Raw genomic sequence first — 20,078 nt, forward strand, 5'->3', positions numbered from 1 at the left:
ATTTCTATATGTATCCCTGGGGCAGTCTGGGATACTATACAATGTTGCAAGGAATCGAATCTGCTGTTGCCGCATCAATGTCCCGTCGGTACACTGTATGTGGTTGCGTCCTTCCCTTACAAGTAAGACCACCTTTTCTTTCGTATATTTTCCCTCTATATTCAATTATAGATTTTTAACCATATACAATTTCATTCTAACAGGTATGGGCAGTAGAGACATATCCGGCCCTACAAGAGTGTATTATTTCATATGTTCCCCATCAAATTCCACGCTTCATTCAATACCGAGGTTGGAAATGTTGGAGGTACAACAGAATAAATGCTATTTTCGAGAGTAAAGCTGTAAGTTTATATATCAGCAGTATTTACTTTGCTTAAGATGACGTATACGCTTAATTATTTACCATTACTCTTTGTTCTTTTACAGACATTAGTAGCTACGAAATTAGAACCAACTCTACGAGAATGGGAAACGGATGCCGTACGCTCGGTGCGTGACAGTTTCCAGGTGAGATGTCATGAAAAATGAACTATAAATTTCTGTCATTGTAAAGTTATCCTTACTCTTACATATCCATCTATACATCTTGTAGCTTACCGAGACCCAGGAAGATAATGATGATGAGGGTAATGAGACTGATCATGAGGAGGAGGATGAAGATGATAACGATGAGAAAGGCGTAGAGGGAGAGGGACCGAGGGGGGGTATTACGAAGAATGTTGTTTTTATGGAGGAATTTTGAATTGAGAGGGAAGAGTTGAAGAAGGAGAGAGAGGAATTGAAGAAGGAGAGGGAAGAATTGAGAAAAGAGAGGGAAGAGATGAGAAGGAAAGAAGCAATGTTTGCCGAGAGGGAGAGGTTGCTGAATGAGAAAGAACAATTGAAGAGGGAGAAGGATTTGTTTTTTGAGGACAAAGAAAAGTTAGTGAATGAGAGGGAGGAGTTTATTAAGGAAAAAGAATGTAGTCGTACACGGAGGGAATGTTTTGTGACGGAGGAGGGTGAGGAGTTGAGGAAGAGAGGGGAAGTAAATGATATTGAAGATAAGGAGCATGGACATGGGGACGTAGATGTGCAGTCATATAGTAATGTCAAAGGTAATGTATTGAATGCATCCACTTCTCATCCTGTTTATGAAAGGAGAACCAAAAGGATACCGAAGCCGTCATATTACAAAATTTCTCCATACTTGTCCCTATCTGCATTCGATACAACCCCTGGGGCGGTTCCCAGACCCGAGCAAGTAACAGCTTTTGCAACATCTCCGATACCATTTCCTCTACAGATGGATCCTTTCAGGATACTATCCGTACATGAGGTTAAAGAGGTAGAGGACTGGTATGAAGCAAACAAAGCTAGGGCAGCGGGAAAATGGTTCGGGACGATATGGCTGAAGGATGCGTGGGTTGATAGCGAGGTAAGTATTACTAATTTTTTCTATATTATGCATTGATTGACATATAATTATGTGTTATATTAATCTATGACTAAATCGTACTATCCTATCGATTAGGCTATCGACACATACATCGAGTTCCTTGAGAAAAGGCACAACGACCTACAATAGCATATCCTCAAGATTGTAAATTCTGTCCTACGTATTTTACGGTAACTGTTTATTGCGCTAATCCATAATCTGTTTTAAAATTTGATTTTCTTACATGACGTGAACTTTCATCGTGTTTGTAACAGCAAAGCCTTGAGGGGTGTTTGCCTATTTTGACTGCATACCAGGCCTCCAAATTAGCGTCAGAACGGGTCGAGCTATTAGGTCAGATGGGTACGACCTACGCAGTTGCCAAACAGCGAGATAGACCATACGCCAAAGCAATTTGGTGTTATAAACGGGTAATGCACTTGTCACAGAACATCATCTCTTACTGTTATGTCTTCTATCATGTTTGACTAATATATTATTCTCTGAATCACGAACAGGTCTATGCGCCCATAAATCACGATAATTCACATTGGTTTCTGTTAGTCATCTATCCTAGAACAAGAGAAATTGTTATTGTGGATAGCTTGTGCACCCGTTTATTGCCGAAGTACAAGCAAAAGATGAAGATGATGACTGATGCACTCCCCATCCTCTTCCATGCTACTGGAGACAGCACTGCGCTTGAAGGGAAGAAGTGGACCGTCAGAGTCGATGAATATGCGCCGAAGCAGGACAATGGTTATGATTGTGGTATATTCATGATGAAATACATCGACATTTTGTGTAGCGGTCTCACCTTGGCGGGAATAGACATGCAAAAATTCACCGCCGTTTGGAGGAAGTCAATAGCATATGATTGCTTGTCTCTAGTTTGTAGATGATATTTGTTTAGGGCATGGGATGAATTTTCGAAATATGTTGTATACTTTGTACTATATACATCGTTGAATGTACATTGTAAGTTATGATGTATAGCATACTTTGTAAGTTTTGATGTATAGCATACTTTGTAATTTTGGTGGATAGCATACTTTAAAAAAATTTGGCATATTCGTCGGAATTGTAAGTTATGATGTATAGCATACTTTGTAATTTTGGTGGATGATGAAATGAACTTTATACTTTGTCCCACTATATTTTTCGTTTGCCTCGCTATACTTATCGATCAAGTATGCTGTTGATGTGACTCAGTGCTTGAGATTGGCCGGCTCATTCTCATGCTTGACCCGCTCATTTTCATGCTTGCCCCGCACATTTTCATGCTTGCCTCGCTGATTTAGTAGTTTGCTCCGCTGATTTTCATGTTTCCCCCGCTCATTTTCATGTTTGCCCCGCTGATTTTTCTGTTTGGCCCGCTGATTTTGTAGTTTGCCCCGCTGATCTTCTAGTCTCCCCCGCTGATCTTCTAGTTTGCCCCGCTGATTTTACAGTTTCCCCGCTGATTTTGTAGTTTGCCCCGCTGTTTTTGTAGTTTCCCCCGCTGATATTCTAGTTTGCCCCGCTGTTTTTGTAGTTTCCCCCGCTGATATTCTAGTTTGCCCCGCTGATATTCTAGTTTGCCCCGCTGTTTTTGTAGTTTCCCCCGCTGATATTCTAGTTTGCCCCGCTGATATTCTAGTTTGCCCCGCTGTTTTTGTAGTTTCCCCCGCTGATATTCTAGTTTGCCCCGCTGATTTTAGGGCCCGTTTGGCCTGGTGGTTTGGAAGGGATTGAATGGTATTACGGTGGATGACATGGATTTCTATATAATGATGGTGTTGGCAGTGGATTGTCTTGAGACCCATGGGATTGCTATATCCCTGGATTGTTACATCAAGTCTGTTTGGCACGCCCGGCCAATCCCGGGATTAAACCTTCCCATCTTCACATTTCCCTCGAACCAAACACGTGCCTAGCAAATTTTAACGGATTAGGATGGATTCGATGGGATTTAAAGGTAATGATGATGTTGTCAGTGGATTGTCTTAAGATCGGTGGGATTGGGATCAGATCACCGTCTCTGTTTGGCACGCCCGGCCAATCCCGGGATTTAACTTCCAATACCATCCAGTCCCTTCCAATCCGACTGGCCAAAAGGGCCCTTATAGTTCGCCCCGCTGATTTTTCTGTTTGGCCCGCTGATTTTGTAGTTTGCCCCGCTGATATTCTAGTCTCCCCCGCTGATCTTCTAGTTTGCCCCGCTGATTTTACAGTTTCCCCGCTGATTTTGTAGTTTGCCCCGCTGTTTTTGTAGTTTCCCCCGCTGATATTCTAGTTTACATACATGGATACATCTTCATGAATTAGTCAAGCATTCTAGTTTGCCCATTGTTTTGTCTATTGTAGTTCTTTTGACATTTAGGGCCCGTTTGGCCGGGTGGTTTGGAAGGGATTGAATGGTATTACGGTGGATGGCATGGATTTCTATGTAATGATGGTGTTGGCAGTGGATTGTCTTGAGACCCATGGGATTGCTATATCCCTGGATTGTTACATCAAGTCTGTTTGGCACGCCCGGCCAAACCCGGGATTAAACCTTCCCATCTTCACATTTCCCTCGAACCAAACACGTGCCTGGCAAATTTTAACGGATTAGGATGGATTCGATGGGATTTAAAGGTAATGATGATGTTGTCAGTGGATTGTCTTAAGATCGGTGGGATTGGGATCAGATCACCGTCTCTGTTTGGCACGCCCGGCCAATCCCGGGATTTAACTTCCAATACCATCTAGTCCCTTCCAATCCGACTGGCCAAAAGGGCCCTAATAGTTTGCCCCACTGATTTTAGGGCCCGTTTGGCCGGGTGGTTTGGAAGGGATTGAATGGTATTACGGTGGATGGCATGGATTTCTAGGTAATGATGGTGTTGGCAGTGGATTGTCTTGAGACCCATGGGATTGCTACATCAAGTCTGTTTGGCACGCCCGGCCAATCCCGGGATTAAACCTTCCCATCCCATCCAATCCCTCGAACCAAACACGCACGTAGCTAGTTTATTACCAGCTGTAAGATTTGTATTTGATTATTTAAAAGAAGAATGTTTAAACCAAGAAGCTAGAAGACAAGTAGCTAATTTCCAATATTGTAACAAGATATATGTACCAGCTTTAGATAGAGAACATAAGAAGCGTAGAAAGTTACAAATAGCTGATATTCTAGTTTGCCCCGCTGTTTTTGTTACAAATATTTAGTTAGTAAACATAAAACAGAATAGAAAGCAGTAGTCCAGATAGTGGAATAGAATTAACACTGAAAGATTTAGAAATTCATAACTTAAAATTACAACTCCAATTAAAACAATATGAAAATAAAGAGTTAGATGAATTAAAACATAAAAATCAATACTTAGAAGAAAAACTAAAAAGATTAGAACTTGAATTTAAAATATATAAAGAAAATGAATTAAGAATGGATAAACAGTTAGAAAATGAACTAGAGAATGTTAAAAGAAAAATTAACCAATTAGAATTAAGAAATAATGAATTAGAAGGGAAACTTAAGCTAAAAGAAATAGAAGATGAATATGAAAATATAAGTGATAAAGAAGAACAAAATTATGAAGAAGAGAATGTAGAATTAACAATTAAAAGAACATTTAGACCATATTTGTGAAATGTTTAAATTATGTAAAGAAAATGGATTAGTTCTTAGTAAAAAGAAAATGGTATTAGGACAAAGAACAATGAACTTCTTAGGAATAGTTATAGGAAAAGGAAAAATTAAATTACAGGACCATATATGTGGCTTTGTAATTTTGCACCGTGTAGAATGGGGAACAGTATGAGTAATGAGGGAGATTGTAGTTTATACATGCTGACAAGACATGCATACAGGGATACCCCTTCACGCTAAACTCGCGACATGTACACGAAAACTTACTGAGATTGACTGTATCATTATAATCTCCCACAGCATAGTACTCGTCTCGAGAAATAGGATGACAACGAACATCTCGCGCTTTCTGCACAAGATCCTTTAACTGCTGCTCCGCCCATGGTGTCAATGGCCCTATAAACGATGCCGCAGATTCTCTTCTCTTATAAAACAATTCATGTATCTTCAATCTAACCCCTTCTATCAATTTCGTAACGGGGTATTCGCGTGCTTCTTTGAAGAGGGCATTGACACACTCGGAAATGTTTGTAGTAACCAAGTTGAATCTTTTTCCTGGAAAGTGTGAAGATGCCCATCTCTCGTATCCGATTTCTGTCAGCCATGCATGTACTGCGGGGTTGGCCATTTCGATATCATGCATTAATTTTTCGAATTCAGCCACCCTACATGTCTTCACTGCCCGCCAGTAGTACATCTCCAATGACTTGTCTTTAAAGGTGTCCACCAAGTTTCTGTAGATATGATATGCGCAGTAGCCATGAATTGCACGTGGGAAGACATGGGGTACCTCTTTCAGTAAACCTTTATATCTATCGGATATAATCACAAGATCCTCCGGAGACCCTATCGCATCGCCAAGGTAAGTAAGGAACCAATTCCAACTGCTACCGTTCTCCGATTCCCCGATGCCAAACGCAACTGGAAATATATGATTGTCCCCATCTAAGGCCGTGGCGATGAATAAAACACCCTTGTATTTTCCCTTTAAGTGTGTCCCGTCAATGGCTAATACCCTCCGCAATGATTTCTGAAAACTTCTAACGCATTGTCCGAGGGCAACAAAACATCTTTCGAACCTAAAAGTTACTTTGTTAACATGTAGGGCAGTCACTGTCCCTGGGTTAACCGTCCTCAATTCATGTAAATACAAGGGGAGTTGATTGTAGGAGTCTTCATAAGACCCCATCACCTGATTGATTGCAAGCTCCTTGGCTGCCCATGCCTTCCTATAACTGATAACAATATTATACTTCTCTTGCATGGCGAAGATAATATCACGTGGCCTCAACCCTAGGCGTTGCTCTATACGGCTAACAACCAAATCACATGCTAACTTACTGCTTGCTTGCCGGTGATCACTCCTCATCCATGACGTGCCACACGTGTGATTTGGCGTATAAGTCCGTATCTTGAAAATTCCTGAATCACCCACGCGTGATGCATGAACCCTCCATTCACATCTTTCTTCGAAGCATACAACCGTAAATCTCCTAGAATTTGAGTACAGTACCCTGTACTGAAATTTATTTTGAAGGGCAAATTGGCTCAAAACATGCTGACACCGACTCTTGTCCTTAAATGTTTGCCCAACGGCTATCTCGATCGATTCACTCAACGAATCCGTATATTCCAGCATTGCTGCATTAGTGAATGCTGCATCATCAAACGGCACAAGAACTTGACGGGTGTTGAAGTTTGTTATTTCGGGAAGGTTTGGAGGTGGGATGTTGCTTTCAGGACTGATGTATCTTCGGGCTGTGGATGATGACGGCAGATCTGCTGTTGTTGCTAGAGGCGGTGTCATGCAATCACAAATGAGGTCAATGTCATGTGCACCGCAGGCTTGGGTACTCACAAATTTTGATGTTTGGGGCGGCTCGGACAGTTGATCATTTGTTCCTACTACTTGTAATGGATTTGGCTTATATTCAAATTCCACGCCATGCTCTTCTGCCACACTGTCAACGTGTGATGTCATATTAATGTGTTCGATTGTCTCGATGACTAAAGGGATGAACTTTTTCGAATGTTCCAACTGTGTTGCCAGGAACACTTTGACATCATCGTCGTCCTCAAGTACGGTTGGAGGGATTGATTTATTGGAGCAGGGATACAAAACTTTCATCTGAATATCACAATCTGCTGGTGTTCTCTTAATAATCCTGTACATTCTGGATAGAAGTTCCTCGTACGTAGTATCAACATCTAGCGAAATAGTTTTCGTACTTCCACTCGTGTACGTCCATTGCTTGTTTTCACATTCTAACTCCCCGCCATAGCAACAGATGATTCTCGTAGCCATTATCTGCAAGATTCAATACAATGACAAATTATCAATAAATCGTTAAACAACGAAAGCTTCTCATAAGACAAAACTCAATAAAATAATAAAAGACCGAAAACTCGCTTTCCCTTATAGATGAGAATGATACAAAGCTTAAGGAAATAAAGAATAAGCAACGCGTTAAATTTTCATGTAAACAACCAGAGCTTATATGGATTAGGCCTTCTACGAATGATTTCGTATCGTATTTTATTAAATTGAGTAAGGCAATCTAACATGACATTGAGCGGGGCAAACTGGAAAAATGGGCAAGACAACGTACAAATTGAGCAGGGCAAATATGAAATTCAGCGGGGGGGTAAGCATGAGATTCAACAGGGCAAATATGAAATTGAGCGAAATGGAATTCAACGAGCATAGCATAGAATTATGTGGGGCAAACTATTAATTAAGCTATGCAAGCAAACATTAAATCGAGTATATGTAATCCCCATCAACGCATCAAATTTAATAAGCCTAACGCATAAATTTGATTAAGTCTAACACATGCACATCAACTTGCATTAAATTGACCATAGCTAGCATCAAATAAGTACATCAATAAATTCATTGAGCTAGCATCAAATATACAACCAAAGCTCATACATTGGATATATGAGCGGGGCAAACTAGAAATTGAGCTGGGGAAACATGGAATTGAGCGGGGCCAACATGAAACTCAGCAGGGTAAACTCGAAAATCAGCGGGGCAAACTAAAATTGAGCAAAGCAAACATGAAAATTGAGCGGGACAAACTAGAAATAGAGGGGGGCAAACTACAAAATTCAACAGGAAAATCCAAAAAATCAGCCGGGCAAACTAGATATTGATCAGGGCAAACAGAAAATTGAGCGGGACAAACTATAAATTCAGCTATGCAAGCAAACATTAAATCGAGCGAGCGTCGCATGATATTGAGCTGGGCAAATGATATTTCGAGCGAGCATAGCATGATATTGAGCTGGGCAAACATTAAATCGAGTGAGCATAGTATGATATTCAGTGGGGTAAAGATTGAATCGAGCGAGCTTAACATCAAATTTATCGAAGCAAACATTAAATCGAGCTGGCATAGCATGATATTGAGCGGGGCAAAAATTAAATCGAGCGAGCATAGCATGATATTGAGCTAGGCAAACATTAAATTGAGCAATCCTAGCATGAAATTTATCGAGGCAAACATTAAATTGACCTTATCTATTATGAAATTGAGCTGGGCAAATATTAAATTGAGCGATACTAGCATGAAATTTATCGAGGCAAACATTAAATTGAACTTATCTTATCTAGGCATGAAATTAAGCTGGGCAAATATTAAGGGCCCGTTTGACTGGTCGGATTGGAAGTTAAATCCCGGGATTGGCCGGGCGTGCCAAACAGGGTCGGTAATCTGATCCCAATCCCATGGATCTTAAGACAATCCACTGAACACACCATCATTACCTTTAAATCCCATCCAATCCACCCTAGTCCGTTCAAATTTGCCTGGGACATGTTTGGTTGGAGGGATTGGAAGGGATGGGAAGGTTTAATCCCGGGATTGGTCGGGCGTGCCAAACAGACTGGATATAGCAATCCAGGGATAGAGGAATCCCATGGATCTCAAGACAATCCACTGACAACACCATCATTACCTAGAAATCCATGTCATCCACCTTAGTACCATTCAATCCCTTCCAATCCGCCCGGCCAAACGGGCCCTAAATTGACTGATCCTGGCATGAAATTTATCGAAGCAAACATTAAATCGAGCTGGCATAGCATGATATTGAGCGGGGCAAAAATTAAATCGAGCGAGCATAGCATGATATTGAGCTAGGCAAACATTAAATTGAGCAATCCTAGCATGAAATTTATCGAGGCAACATTAAATTGACCTTATCTATTATGAAATTGAGCTGGGCAAATATTAAATTGAGCGATACTAGCATGAAATTTATCGAGGCAAACATTAAATTAAACTTATCTTATCTAGGCATGAAATTAAGCTGGGCAAACATTAAGGGCCCGTTTGACCGGTCGGATTGGAAGGGATTGGATGGCACTGGAAGGGATTGGAAGTTAAATCCCGGGATTGGCCGGGCGTGCCAAACAGGGTCGGTAATCTGATCCCAATCCCATGGATCTTAAGACAATCCACTGACCACACCATCATTACCTTTAAATCCCATCCAATCCACCCTAGTCCGTTCAAATTTGCCTGGGATGTGTTTGGTTGGAGGGATTGGAAGGGATGGGAAGGTTTAATCCCGGGATTGGTCGGGCGTGCCAAACAGACTGGATATAGCAATCCAGGGATAGAGGAATCCCATGGATCTCAAGACAATCCACTGACAACACCATCATTACCTAGAAATCCATGTCATCCACCTTAGTACCATTCAATCCCTTCCAATCCGCCCGGCCAAACGGGCCCTAAATTGACTGATCCATGAAATTTATCGAAGCAAACATTAAATTGACCTTATCTTACCTACCATGAAATTAAGTTGGGCTAACATTAAATTGAGCGATGCTAGCATGAAATTGAGCAGGGTAAACATGAAATTCAGCGAGCATAACATGAGATCAAGTGACCTCTAACATGGAATTGAGTGAGCTTCAAATGGAATTGAGCGAGTTCCACATGGATTGGACCGATCAACACATAAAATTAACTAAGCCTAACACATGAAATTGAGTAAGCCTAATACATGGAATTGACCGAACTTCGCATACAATGCAATTGTACGAGCCGATCATTTTTTAAAAATATTTGTACCACCGACTACCGTAGTACAGGTCAAATGTAGGTTGAAGAGAGGTGCTTTAGAGTGAGGGAATATTTTCAACCTTCTCAAGGATTGCAAATGCAGCTACTTCATGGGATTTCACGTAACCCCAGCCAAGAAAGAAAATGGCAAATGTAGAATGATGATATCTACATGATTCATTAAGATTCGACGAGGAAAATGAGAAGAATAACCTCCGTGCGTCGGTTTATCGTTGAAAAGGAGTGAAAGACTGTTATTTTGAGAAGGGAGTGAAAGCAACAGGGGTTTAAAGGAAAGGAAACGGATTGGCTACTCACCCTGCCACCACCCAATGGCTGTGGTCGGTGGTCTGTGAGCCCCACCATGATGTATGTGTTTCATCCATTCCGTTCATCCATTTTTTCAGTTCATTTTAATCCTTCGTCCAAAAAATGAGAGGGATATAAATCTCAGGTGGACCACACAATAAGAAGATAATATTGATTGGATATTGACAATTAAATTTCTCCTGAGGCCCAATGAACTGTTTAATTGACATCTAATCTGTTGATTAGTTCATACAGGCATAAATGAAGGGAAAAAACAAAAATCAAGTTCATCCTATATTTTTATGGCCCTCTAATGGTTTCTAGTGGTTGATGCTCATTCAACATTGTTTCCTGTAACGTGGTACACTTGAGATTTGGATGTACCTCATTTTTGGTCTCATACCATAAAATGATGTGGAAGAATGTATGGACGGCATGGATGAAAAGCATACATCATGGTGGGGCTCACAGAACGCCGACAGTCCGCCATTAGCTGGTGGCAGGGGGAGTACCGAATCCGTTTTCGTCAGGAGGGGTATTTTCGTCCTCAAATTCCGACTCCGTACGAGGAGGTCCAACTGCGTATTCTAAGTTTGTATTGCTTCGAAAAAACCGCTGGATAAAAGGTGGGGTCCACAGTCGTAAATTTCTCTTTCTTTTTTAACACACGCATCCACACTCACGCTAGTGGGATTTCACACACGCTCTTTTATGCCTGAGGCAAGGATATGGTAACTACGTGTGAGCAGATTGAACCTTCCTGCGCTGGTGGACAAGGATTGTGGAAAAGCTCCATGGGCCCCACCATGGTGTATGTTGTTTATCCACATCGTCCAACCATTTTGCCAGCTCATTTTAGGACGCGAGCCCGAAAATGATGCAGATCCAGAGATAAAGTGGACCACAACGCAGGAAACATCAGGGATTGAACGGCTACCGTTGAAAACTTCTTGGGGAGTTTTGGATCGGCCAGAGAGTAGGGCAGGGGAATAAATTTTGCAATTATTGGACAATACTCACCGTCCACTTAGTGAGCTGCAAACGAACGGTTGAAAACGGACACGGAAATGGAGGTCGGATGGCTTGTATTGTTCCACCAATGTAATGTGATTCTTAGAGCATGTACCACACGTGTTGGGGTCCACCAAATGGACGGTTGGGATCCTTGTAGGTACAAGAGGGATGGAAAATAGACGGGCAATGTGTGGCCTGTATTTGTCCCAATCAATGCGATTTTTTGCGCAGTGTATCAAACACGCTGGGGCCCACCTAATAGACAGTTCGATACTTCTACACATGATAGAGATCGATAGCTATCTATTTTCGGGTGTCGCCTGAGAATCAGTTGGAGGGGCAGATCGCGCTTACACGTGTTGAAGTAACACAGGTGTATGAGATCCTGGCCAATCTTCAGGAGAGGCCCCTATCAACGCCCAAAAATAGGCCAGCCCATTCATGAGGTAGAGCAGGTCACTGAGCGGACATATGTACCCCAACTGATGATTGGACCATCTTGATTTTCCATGCATACACCAAGCATCACAAGACATCCATCTACAGATCAATCCAGACCATCCAGATCGCAGAACTCCTTGCTATAGATATGAAACATTCCAAAGGTCACACAGATCAGATGAATCAAACCATCTGATGGGTAGCTATAAAATGAACAGTTCAGGGAAATGAACGGGAAAAAAAGGATGGACGGCGTGGATAAACCACATACATTCACGGTGGGCCCAGCAGAGTTTTCTCAGTACGATAAGAGCGTACTGAGTAAGTAACTCGGTATGCAATCCGATTTCGTAATTCATCACCAATAGAAGAACCCGAGTGTGCGTTTGGCTGTTCCCATTCATCCAGATTCAGGTGAGAACGGGAAACAGCTCGGAACGGTTCTTATCTCAGTTTTGAGCATCGGTATGAAAATATGGAATCCATCCCAAGAGGTGGCAATGGGTGGGGATCAGCCCGAACCGGAGCCCGGTCCAAGAACTCCAACCCCAACCAGATCTGCGACCCAACCTGTGACCCGACAGACTCAAAAGTATGGAATCCAGCCTAACCCATTGCACTCCTGTTTTCCAAGCTGCCCAGAATGAGGGAATGGTTTTGCTGCTAGAATAAGACCATTGCCAACTTTGACCTGCATCCAAACAAGTCCCAACACCATCAGATAACAGCCTTACACAGCCATTCCCAAGGGAGCCGCTGGCACGCCTAACCCGGCTCTGGCCAGGCTTGAATCTAAATGTAGACGGCCAGTTCATTTCTTTAAAATGTTTATTTTTTACGCATGAGTGGCACACTTAAATGGATGAATTGGGAAATTTTAGGGGTGGAATAAGGATTTCTTCAATTTTCGGATTTGGTCTGGGCCCAAACAATTTTTCTGGGTCCAGCTTGGGCTTGCTTTGCTAGGTCCATGCTAGTTTTCAGGGCAAGCTCGGGCCTTGGGTCTTTAAGTGTCAGGTCGGATCCCTGGAAACCCCGGCCCATTGCTACACTTAGCCATTCCAGGTTCTTTTCATCTCCAACAGAAGGTTGGAAGCTTACACACTTCAAGTTTTCCACATGACTATACACGCCATTTCCGTGTCTTCTCATTCTCCCTACCAAAATTGGAGACAGCCATTTGCAGAGGATCGACAGGTGCACGCACGCACGCCAATTTCTTTGATCTCTCAATGGCCCCCTCTATATGTTCACTGGCCCAAAACCCAGGGCAGTCGATTCACAACTGTGTAATTGGACAAGGTGGGTATATTGAGAGCATCTGGGTTGTTCATGTAACACATTGCCATGTATGCCGATGCGCACAGCTGGTGATGGCTCATATTTTTCTCATTTGCTACATGTACTGTTTCTGGGCTGTGTTTGGATGCACAAATGGACTGAATTGCAAACAGTTAGTTCACAGCACAAGAAATTTCTAATCTTGTATTTTACATTCATTGCCAAGATTTAAAACTACACTTGGTAATAATGCACCAGCCAATCCTCAACCTTAGGAAAGGAAATGTTGATGTCACATAAGCACCCAGTCATCTAACTTTTGCCAAGCAAGCATGATAAAAGCTGACTAAACTAGCTGGGACGAGGCCATCCATGATGATGATGATGAGTTGCAAGGAAAAAAAAAAAAAAACAGTCGAATCCCTGAATGTAACAACTCGAGATTTTGAGCCAATTACAACACATGATGAGAATGAAGATGGTTGCAATTTGGACATTTACCACTTCATAATTGCAATTAAAATTGATAGTGCATCCAAACACACCATCATCGTTGTATTAAGATAACAACCCAACATCAATAAAGAAACAAATCAGGGTAACATGACAAAGCCAAAACAAAACAATGCAATCCCAAATCAAAATTCACCCGAATGGAAAAAGAGCCGATCAAAATTGAGGCAGTTTATACCATTGGTGAACGATGTGTGTGTTTAACACTTTTCCTATATTTCTGTACAATTTTATATCAATGAAAGAAATGACCATCTGTACAGATTTATCAAGGATTTCATCTATACCTGGTTTCTCTGTATGTGTGATTTAGATTGCAAGAGTTCCTTCGACAACTTGATTTTCATCAGAATCAGATGAAGACGCCTGAGGCTTGGGCTTGGTCATAACTCGAGAAAAGCCATAACCAAGAGAACTTCCAGTTGCTTCACATAGCTGCATACACCCAAAAAAAAAAAACAAAAAAAAAAAACAAAGGGTTAGTGATGTATAGTATAATACAATTAAAAAAAAAACATGGATACTTATAGAAGCTTTTCAAGGGTTTGATATGATTTGAAGATTTCCCTTCTTCAGCTGAGGGTGCATTTGGATGCTGAATGAACTGCATTGCAATTCAATCTACTCATTTTAGGGGGAATGACCACACCATTTTAACTCATAACAAAAGCGAATTCTTAATTGCAGCCAAAGCACTTTGGCATCGAGCTCACCCCACTTTGGCCATTACTCTTTATTGAAGTGGGTTATAGAAATTTAATACACCTGAACATTCGAATGCAGTCTAAGGATGTGTCCTGGGCCCCTGGCAGACCCACCAAACCGTTGGGCTTCCCAAGCGTACTCAATATGCCTGATATTTTGGGCATCAAGTAAAACGGATCCTGCATTAATCAGGATCCTGTTTTCCAGCTTCCAACCATAATCTAGTGGCAACTCGAGTCTCAACTCTCTAATTACCCTTAAACACGCCTTTGTCCACCTTGGACGAGGAATGCCCGAACATACCCAAAGCCACCCGACAAAAGTCATCACAGCAACTGGCATCAAACACTAAAACTCGGCCTCTTGCAGCAGTAAGTGCAAACATATCTAAGCTCCCTCTATATTTCTGAAACTTACTAATACTCACGTGGTCCTATCCTATGAAGGTTGATGTGTCAGTGTTCGAATTATCTCTGATATTATCTTTATCTCCAGCTCAGCGATACCGATAACACTGGTAGCAATACCGATAACGTTGGTAGTATTAGAAATTCCAGGTATTAGCAATTTTTATTTTTATTTTTTTTTAAAACACACGCACACACACCCCCACACACGCTGGTGGAATTTCACCACCTATGGGTACTCGAACCCTTGACCGGGAGTTGAAACTCCTGAGAGTCTACCACCCGGGCAAGACTAAGGACCCCAAGTATTAGCAATGTATCGCTAAGTATCGCAAACGTATCAATATTGCTAACGTAATCGCCAATATTTTCAACTATGTAAATTATAGGTATCGATTGTATTGCCAATGCATCAATATCGTCAATGTATTGCTAATATTTTCGTTTGTATAAATTCTATGTAATGCTTGTATCATAAGTGTATCGATGATATTTCAATAGTGAATTTTTATTTCAATTTTTTGTTTTCATGGGCACATGATTGTATGTAGTGTTCAATTTGTCATTGATAATATCGATAATATCTCGATATTATCAATATCCCAACATGCGCGATATTGAGACCACAATCTTTCATTTTCTTTCCAGTTGTTGATGATTTCTTGGTGAAATATCGTGTTGTTGATATTTTGCAATATCGATGGATGTTTGGATGGAAGGTTGGATGGTTAAATAAGCCGGATGGGATGGTTGGACTGATTTCTTACAACATTACATGCTTTTAAGGCCTCATTAAATGGAGACTTGTTATGTATGCATTCTTTTTGCAATTTTTTATTTTTATTTTCTAAATATGCAAATATGTCCATTTTAACATCTTCTGAAGTTTCGTTAAAAATTCCATCATTTTTCCCATGTTTCCCCACATTTCCAGTTATCAGTGATATTATCGGCGATATCGATATTGTTTCTGTATCCCTGGCCACCGAAACTTGTACCGATACCGATACTTCGAACACCAGTTACATCTCATAACAACCGTAATATGTTCCATACTAAGGTAGTATACAATGTTCTGCCCAAATTACCTGTTTGCTATTGGGGCCAGCACCATGGTTTTAAGACTTGGACGAGACAACTCGAACTTGGTATGACCCAATCTGGTTTGATACCATGAGTCACCTGACTGAGTCACCCCCCAACTTGGGAGAGTTGCAACTCGACTTGGGCCAAAAGAGTAAAATTGCTGAGTCTTTAAACCATGGCCAGCACAGCATAAAGTGGAGCCCATTTTTCAGCAATACAGACTTCATCTGGAGGGCACCGTTATCAATGGGCAATGCTGCAAAATGCTCCCCTTCCTACAATCCAAGCCATCTCATGCTTGTCCTGTGAAGGGATGGCCAGTGATCCATATGCAAACGAGAAAAAGTTCACCATTCACATGGGCAGGACTGTTTGGTGGAGAAAATATTGGGTCCATCACACATCTGAAGTGAGGCGCAACAATTGAACCGACAAACCACTGGAAGAGAGGAACCCATCTGTAAGGAACACCGGCTATAATGTAAATTGTTGGTATTATGGACCGAGCATCTTGTAGTACCTCCTCCATCATGCCTAAGAAGTAAGGATTCCTAAACAGCAAGCATGTAGTTTTTTTTTTCTTTTCTTTTTTTTGGAAAGGTATAGCATATGTTCTTGTTACGAGCATATGTTCATGTTACGAACTTAATGCAGGGACATTTTCACATTGGGCTCGAGTGGGGTGGCTTGTGGGATGCAAGGGCATACTCGGGGTAGACGGCCCGTGTGAGGCGGATGGCTCGTGCGAGGCAAGACCCATGTGATGTGGGGCCCACGAGGGGGGTTCGGCCGATGACCTAAACAATGGGAAGTGGGGCATGGGCTATGAGATAAAGAGATTGATTCGCCATGCTCTATCAGTTCGAGCTTTTAGAGCAAATGGTTAGTTGCGCTGCTGCTCCTGCATCAATTTTAGTACAGAGAAAGATGTCTCGTGTTCGAGACTCTTCATCAGGAATGATTAATGCAGAGGCTCGAGTGGAGTGGCCTATGTGAAGCGAGTGTACACTCGGGGTGGGCGGCCCATGTGAGGTGGGTCGCTCGTGTGAGGTGAGACCTATGTGAAGTGGGGCCCACGAGGGGGGTTCAACCGAGAGCCTGGCCTGGGCTACGAGACTTCTCACCAGTGGTGATTAATGCAGAGGCATTTTCACATAGGGCTTGAGTGGGGTGGATTGTGGGATGCGGGGGCACACTCGGGGTGGGCAGCCCATGTGAGGCGGGTCGCTCAGGAGAGGTGAGACGCATGTGATGTAGGGCCCACGATTGGGTTCGGCCGAGAACCTAACCCATGGGAAGTGGAGCTTGTAGGGGCACACTCAGAGTGGGCGGCCCGTGTGAGGCAAGACCCACGTGAAGTGGGGCCAACAAGGAGGGTTTGGCCGAAGGCCTGACCTAAGCTACGTGACTCTTCACCGGGCGTGATTACTACAAGAACATTTTCACACCGGACTCGAGTAGGGTGGCATGTGATGTGGGGCCCACGAGGGGGTTTGGCCGATAACCTAACCCATGCGAAGTGGGGTCTAGGCTATGAGATAAAGGGATTTATTCACCGCACTCTATCAGTTCAAGCTTTTAGAGCAAGTGGTTAGTTGTCCTGCGTCAAAACTCCATTCACATTTCTCCCTAGATCTTCCTCGATCTCGCATAAACAAGCCCACCACGTCCATGAAAAATACCTCTACAAATCCATCGACTTCCTTGTAGAAGGAAATCATCTATGGATGTAGACCAGCCAGCAATTCCAGCTATAACCATACAAAAAATTAACTCTTTCTATGAAGAGAACGGAAAGCACATGGGAACATTACAAAAATCATCAACTTGACATTGGAAATGCATACCTCAGTAAGCTCAGAAAGATGGCGGTTTCTGAACTCGTTGATTGTTGCTGCAATTTCTGACGTAGGCAACTTCGCCTGCAAGGAATGTCACCAGTTGTGATTTCAAAATAAAGGTAAAGGCAGATCGTGGATGCAATAGCATCAACTTATAATTCAAGAAAAGGCTCTAAAAGACAGAAAGCCCATGAGAAACAAGTAATTGAAGAAAGAGGGAAACAAAACCATATAAAGAAGATTGATAAGTGTAACAGATGCAATGAACAAATAATCAACATGATCTCCATGAAAAAGATAGGATAGATATTTATTTGAATCCACCTACAACTTTGAACCGAAAACCGGAGTCCTGCAGTTTTAAGGCCTAGTCAAACCTCTGCAACAAAATCTGTAGCCATTCATTTCAAAAAAGTGATGCAGACCACATGTCAATTTCATCTAACCATCCATTTTCAAAAAAGTGAGACCTGCCAGATGATCAGGCCAATCTGGTTTTTGTGTCATGACACAGACTTCGTGAGGTCCCCTTGATGAATGGCCCAGATCACACATATTTGCACATTATGTGTAGCGATGGTAGCCATCACGTTTCCCAAACTGGGTTTACACAAATGACTTGTGAATTCGAGAACCTCAATTCAATTTCACTTTTGTCACAAAAGAGGGATCCATGTAAAACAAATAAGTAGCATTGAATGTGATTAACTTCAATGACTAAGCATGGCAATACTAATGAAGAATCCCACGGAAAAAAAGAAAGTAAATGAGAATAAATTGAAAACAAAAAGGATCTTTTTAAATCATACAACATAGATGGAATGAATCATAAAAAAGTATGGTTTAAGGTACGCAGATTAAATAGCACTTCAAAAAGGATACAGTCATTTCATTTCTATCCACCAGCAATCAAAAGAATTATAAATGTAGAAACAGATGCAGATTACCAGTTAAAAGAAAAAATGGAGTTTATATAGATATATAACACAAATATTACCATTCAACATTAATATGGAAGGCAGCAAATTCCTCATATACATTCTTGTGTAGGGCCACGCTATAGCTAACATCACAAGAAAAGCTCTGGAATTCATTTTAGCCTCTCCAAAATGAGTCCCATGAACCACAAATTTCTAAGGGCACTACGGTCTCTGATGCATGAATGTTGTTTTTATTTATCATGAGATAAATTTGATAGCTAAAAGCTCAAAGAGATTCTTGCAATTTTTTTTTGGAGAAGTTTGCTAAGAATTGTACTACTCTGTGGCAACCACCACAAAAGCAGGAAAAATGAAAACAGATTTCCCATAGGACCATTGCAGCTAAAGAAAGTGACAATGCAGCAATCAGATCACACCCGTAAAGTTTTACCTGAGCAAGAACAGCAGCTGCTAATTGTAAACTTGGTTCCAAAGTCTCAGGGACAACCTACGATATTTTAGAATTTGAGACGCTTAAGCAATCATATACGGGGTAAAATTTGTCGATTATTTAAGCAAGAAATTGGAATATTGAATGTAAAAATCACAACCATGTGGTTGTACTTTTGTTTCCAAAAGATTGATAAGAGAGTCAATTAATCAAATATAAAATGGGTTTCTGAGGAAATACCGCTGTGGCTCCTGCCTTCTCCAAATTAAGGCCGTGGTCAACATCATGGGCACGAACAAAAGTCTTCACATTGGGAAAATATTTGCTCAAAGCCCAAACAGTCCTGTAATTTGCACCCGGCGTATCTAAGGTAATCGCGGCAGCACATGCTCTCTCAGCACCAATTTTGTGAAGGACCTAGTTACAAGATATACGAAGATAAAATGTAATGGAAAGTACCTAAAAGGGGCATGCTAAAGTTCTACGGTGGTTTGCTTACCTCTCGACTCCCTGCATCCCCAAAATAGACAGGAAGGTCAAGTGCACGCCCAACTGCCACCCGGTCACTGAATGTACAAAAACTTGATGTGCTTAATAGGTATTTTTGCATAGAAGAAAAACCACCCACTAGACTCAAAAAACTAAAAAGAAGAAGAAGAAGAAGCACATTCAAAAGCACTCACTAAGCCATCTTGAGAATCAAACATGAAAGATGTATAAACTAAGTGCGATGCAAAGAAAGCTCATTTAAATCCACTATTGAACCAAATTGCAATAGCTATTTTGGTTTCCTTCGTGAGTATTCATACCCTTTAATTGTGGTTACATTTCTTACAAGTCCAACTTGACAGTAATGTCATTGCACTTTCGAGCCCAGCTCCTTAATACGATACTAAAAAGGTAATTCCAATTTGGTCATTTGCACTTAATTGAACAAGTTATTGTAATTAAAACAGTAGTCCATCCAAGCACAACTTAAATGGAAGAAAAAATAGCTCA

The 20,078-nt window shown here is 41.6% G+C and overlaps 1 protein-coding gene across 1 annotated transcript in view; it reads right to left on the reverse strand.

The window, feature by feature from the left end:
- Positions 1 to 13,810: 13,810 nt before the first annotated feature.
- LOC131224641 (K(+) efflux antiporter 2, chloroplastic) overlaps positions 13,811 to 20,078 on the reverse strand; it is a 47,603-nt gene continuing 41,335 nt past the window's right edge. Inside the window, exons 16-20 of the mRNA XM_058219908.1 lie at positions 19,579 to 19,645; positions 19,320 to 19,496; positions 19,080 to 19,136; positions 17,715 to 17,789; positions 13,811 to 14,104 (exon numbers count right to left, since the gene is read on the reverse strand). Of these exons, the coding sequence (XP_058075891.1) occupies positions 13,979 to 14,104; positions 17,715 to 17,789; positions 19,080 to 19,136; positions 19,320 to 19,496; positions 19,579 to 19,645 (502 nt within the window). The 3' untranslated portion in view covers positions 13,811 to 13,978. The remainder of the gene's footprint in view (positions 14,105 to 17,714; positions 17,790 to 19,079; positions 19,137 to 19,319; positions 19,497 to 19,578; positions 19,646 to 20,078) is intronic.

Source organism: Magnolia sinica, chromosome 14, assembly GCF_029962835.1.
Source record: "Magnolia sinica isolate HGM2019 chromosome 14, MsV1, whole genome shotgun sequence".
Classification (NCBI taxonomy): Eukaryota; Viridiplantae; Streptophyta; class Magnoliopsida; order Magnoliales; family Magnoliaceae; genus Magnolia; species Magnolia sinica.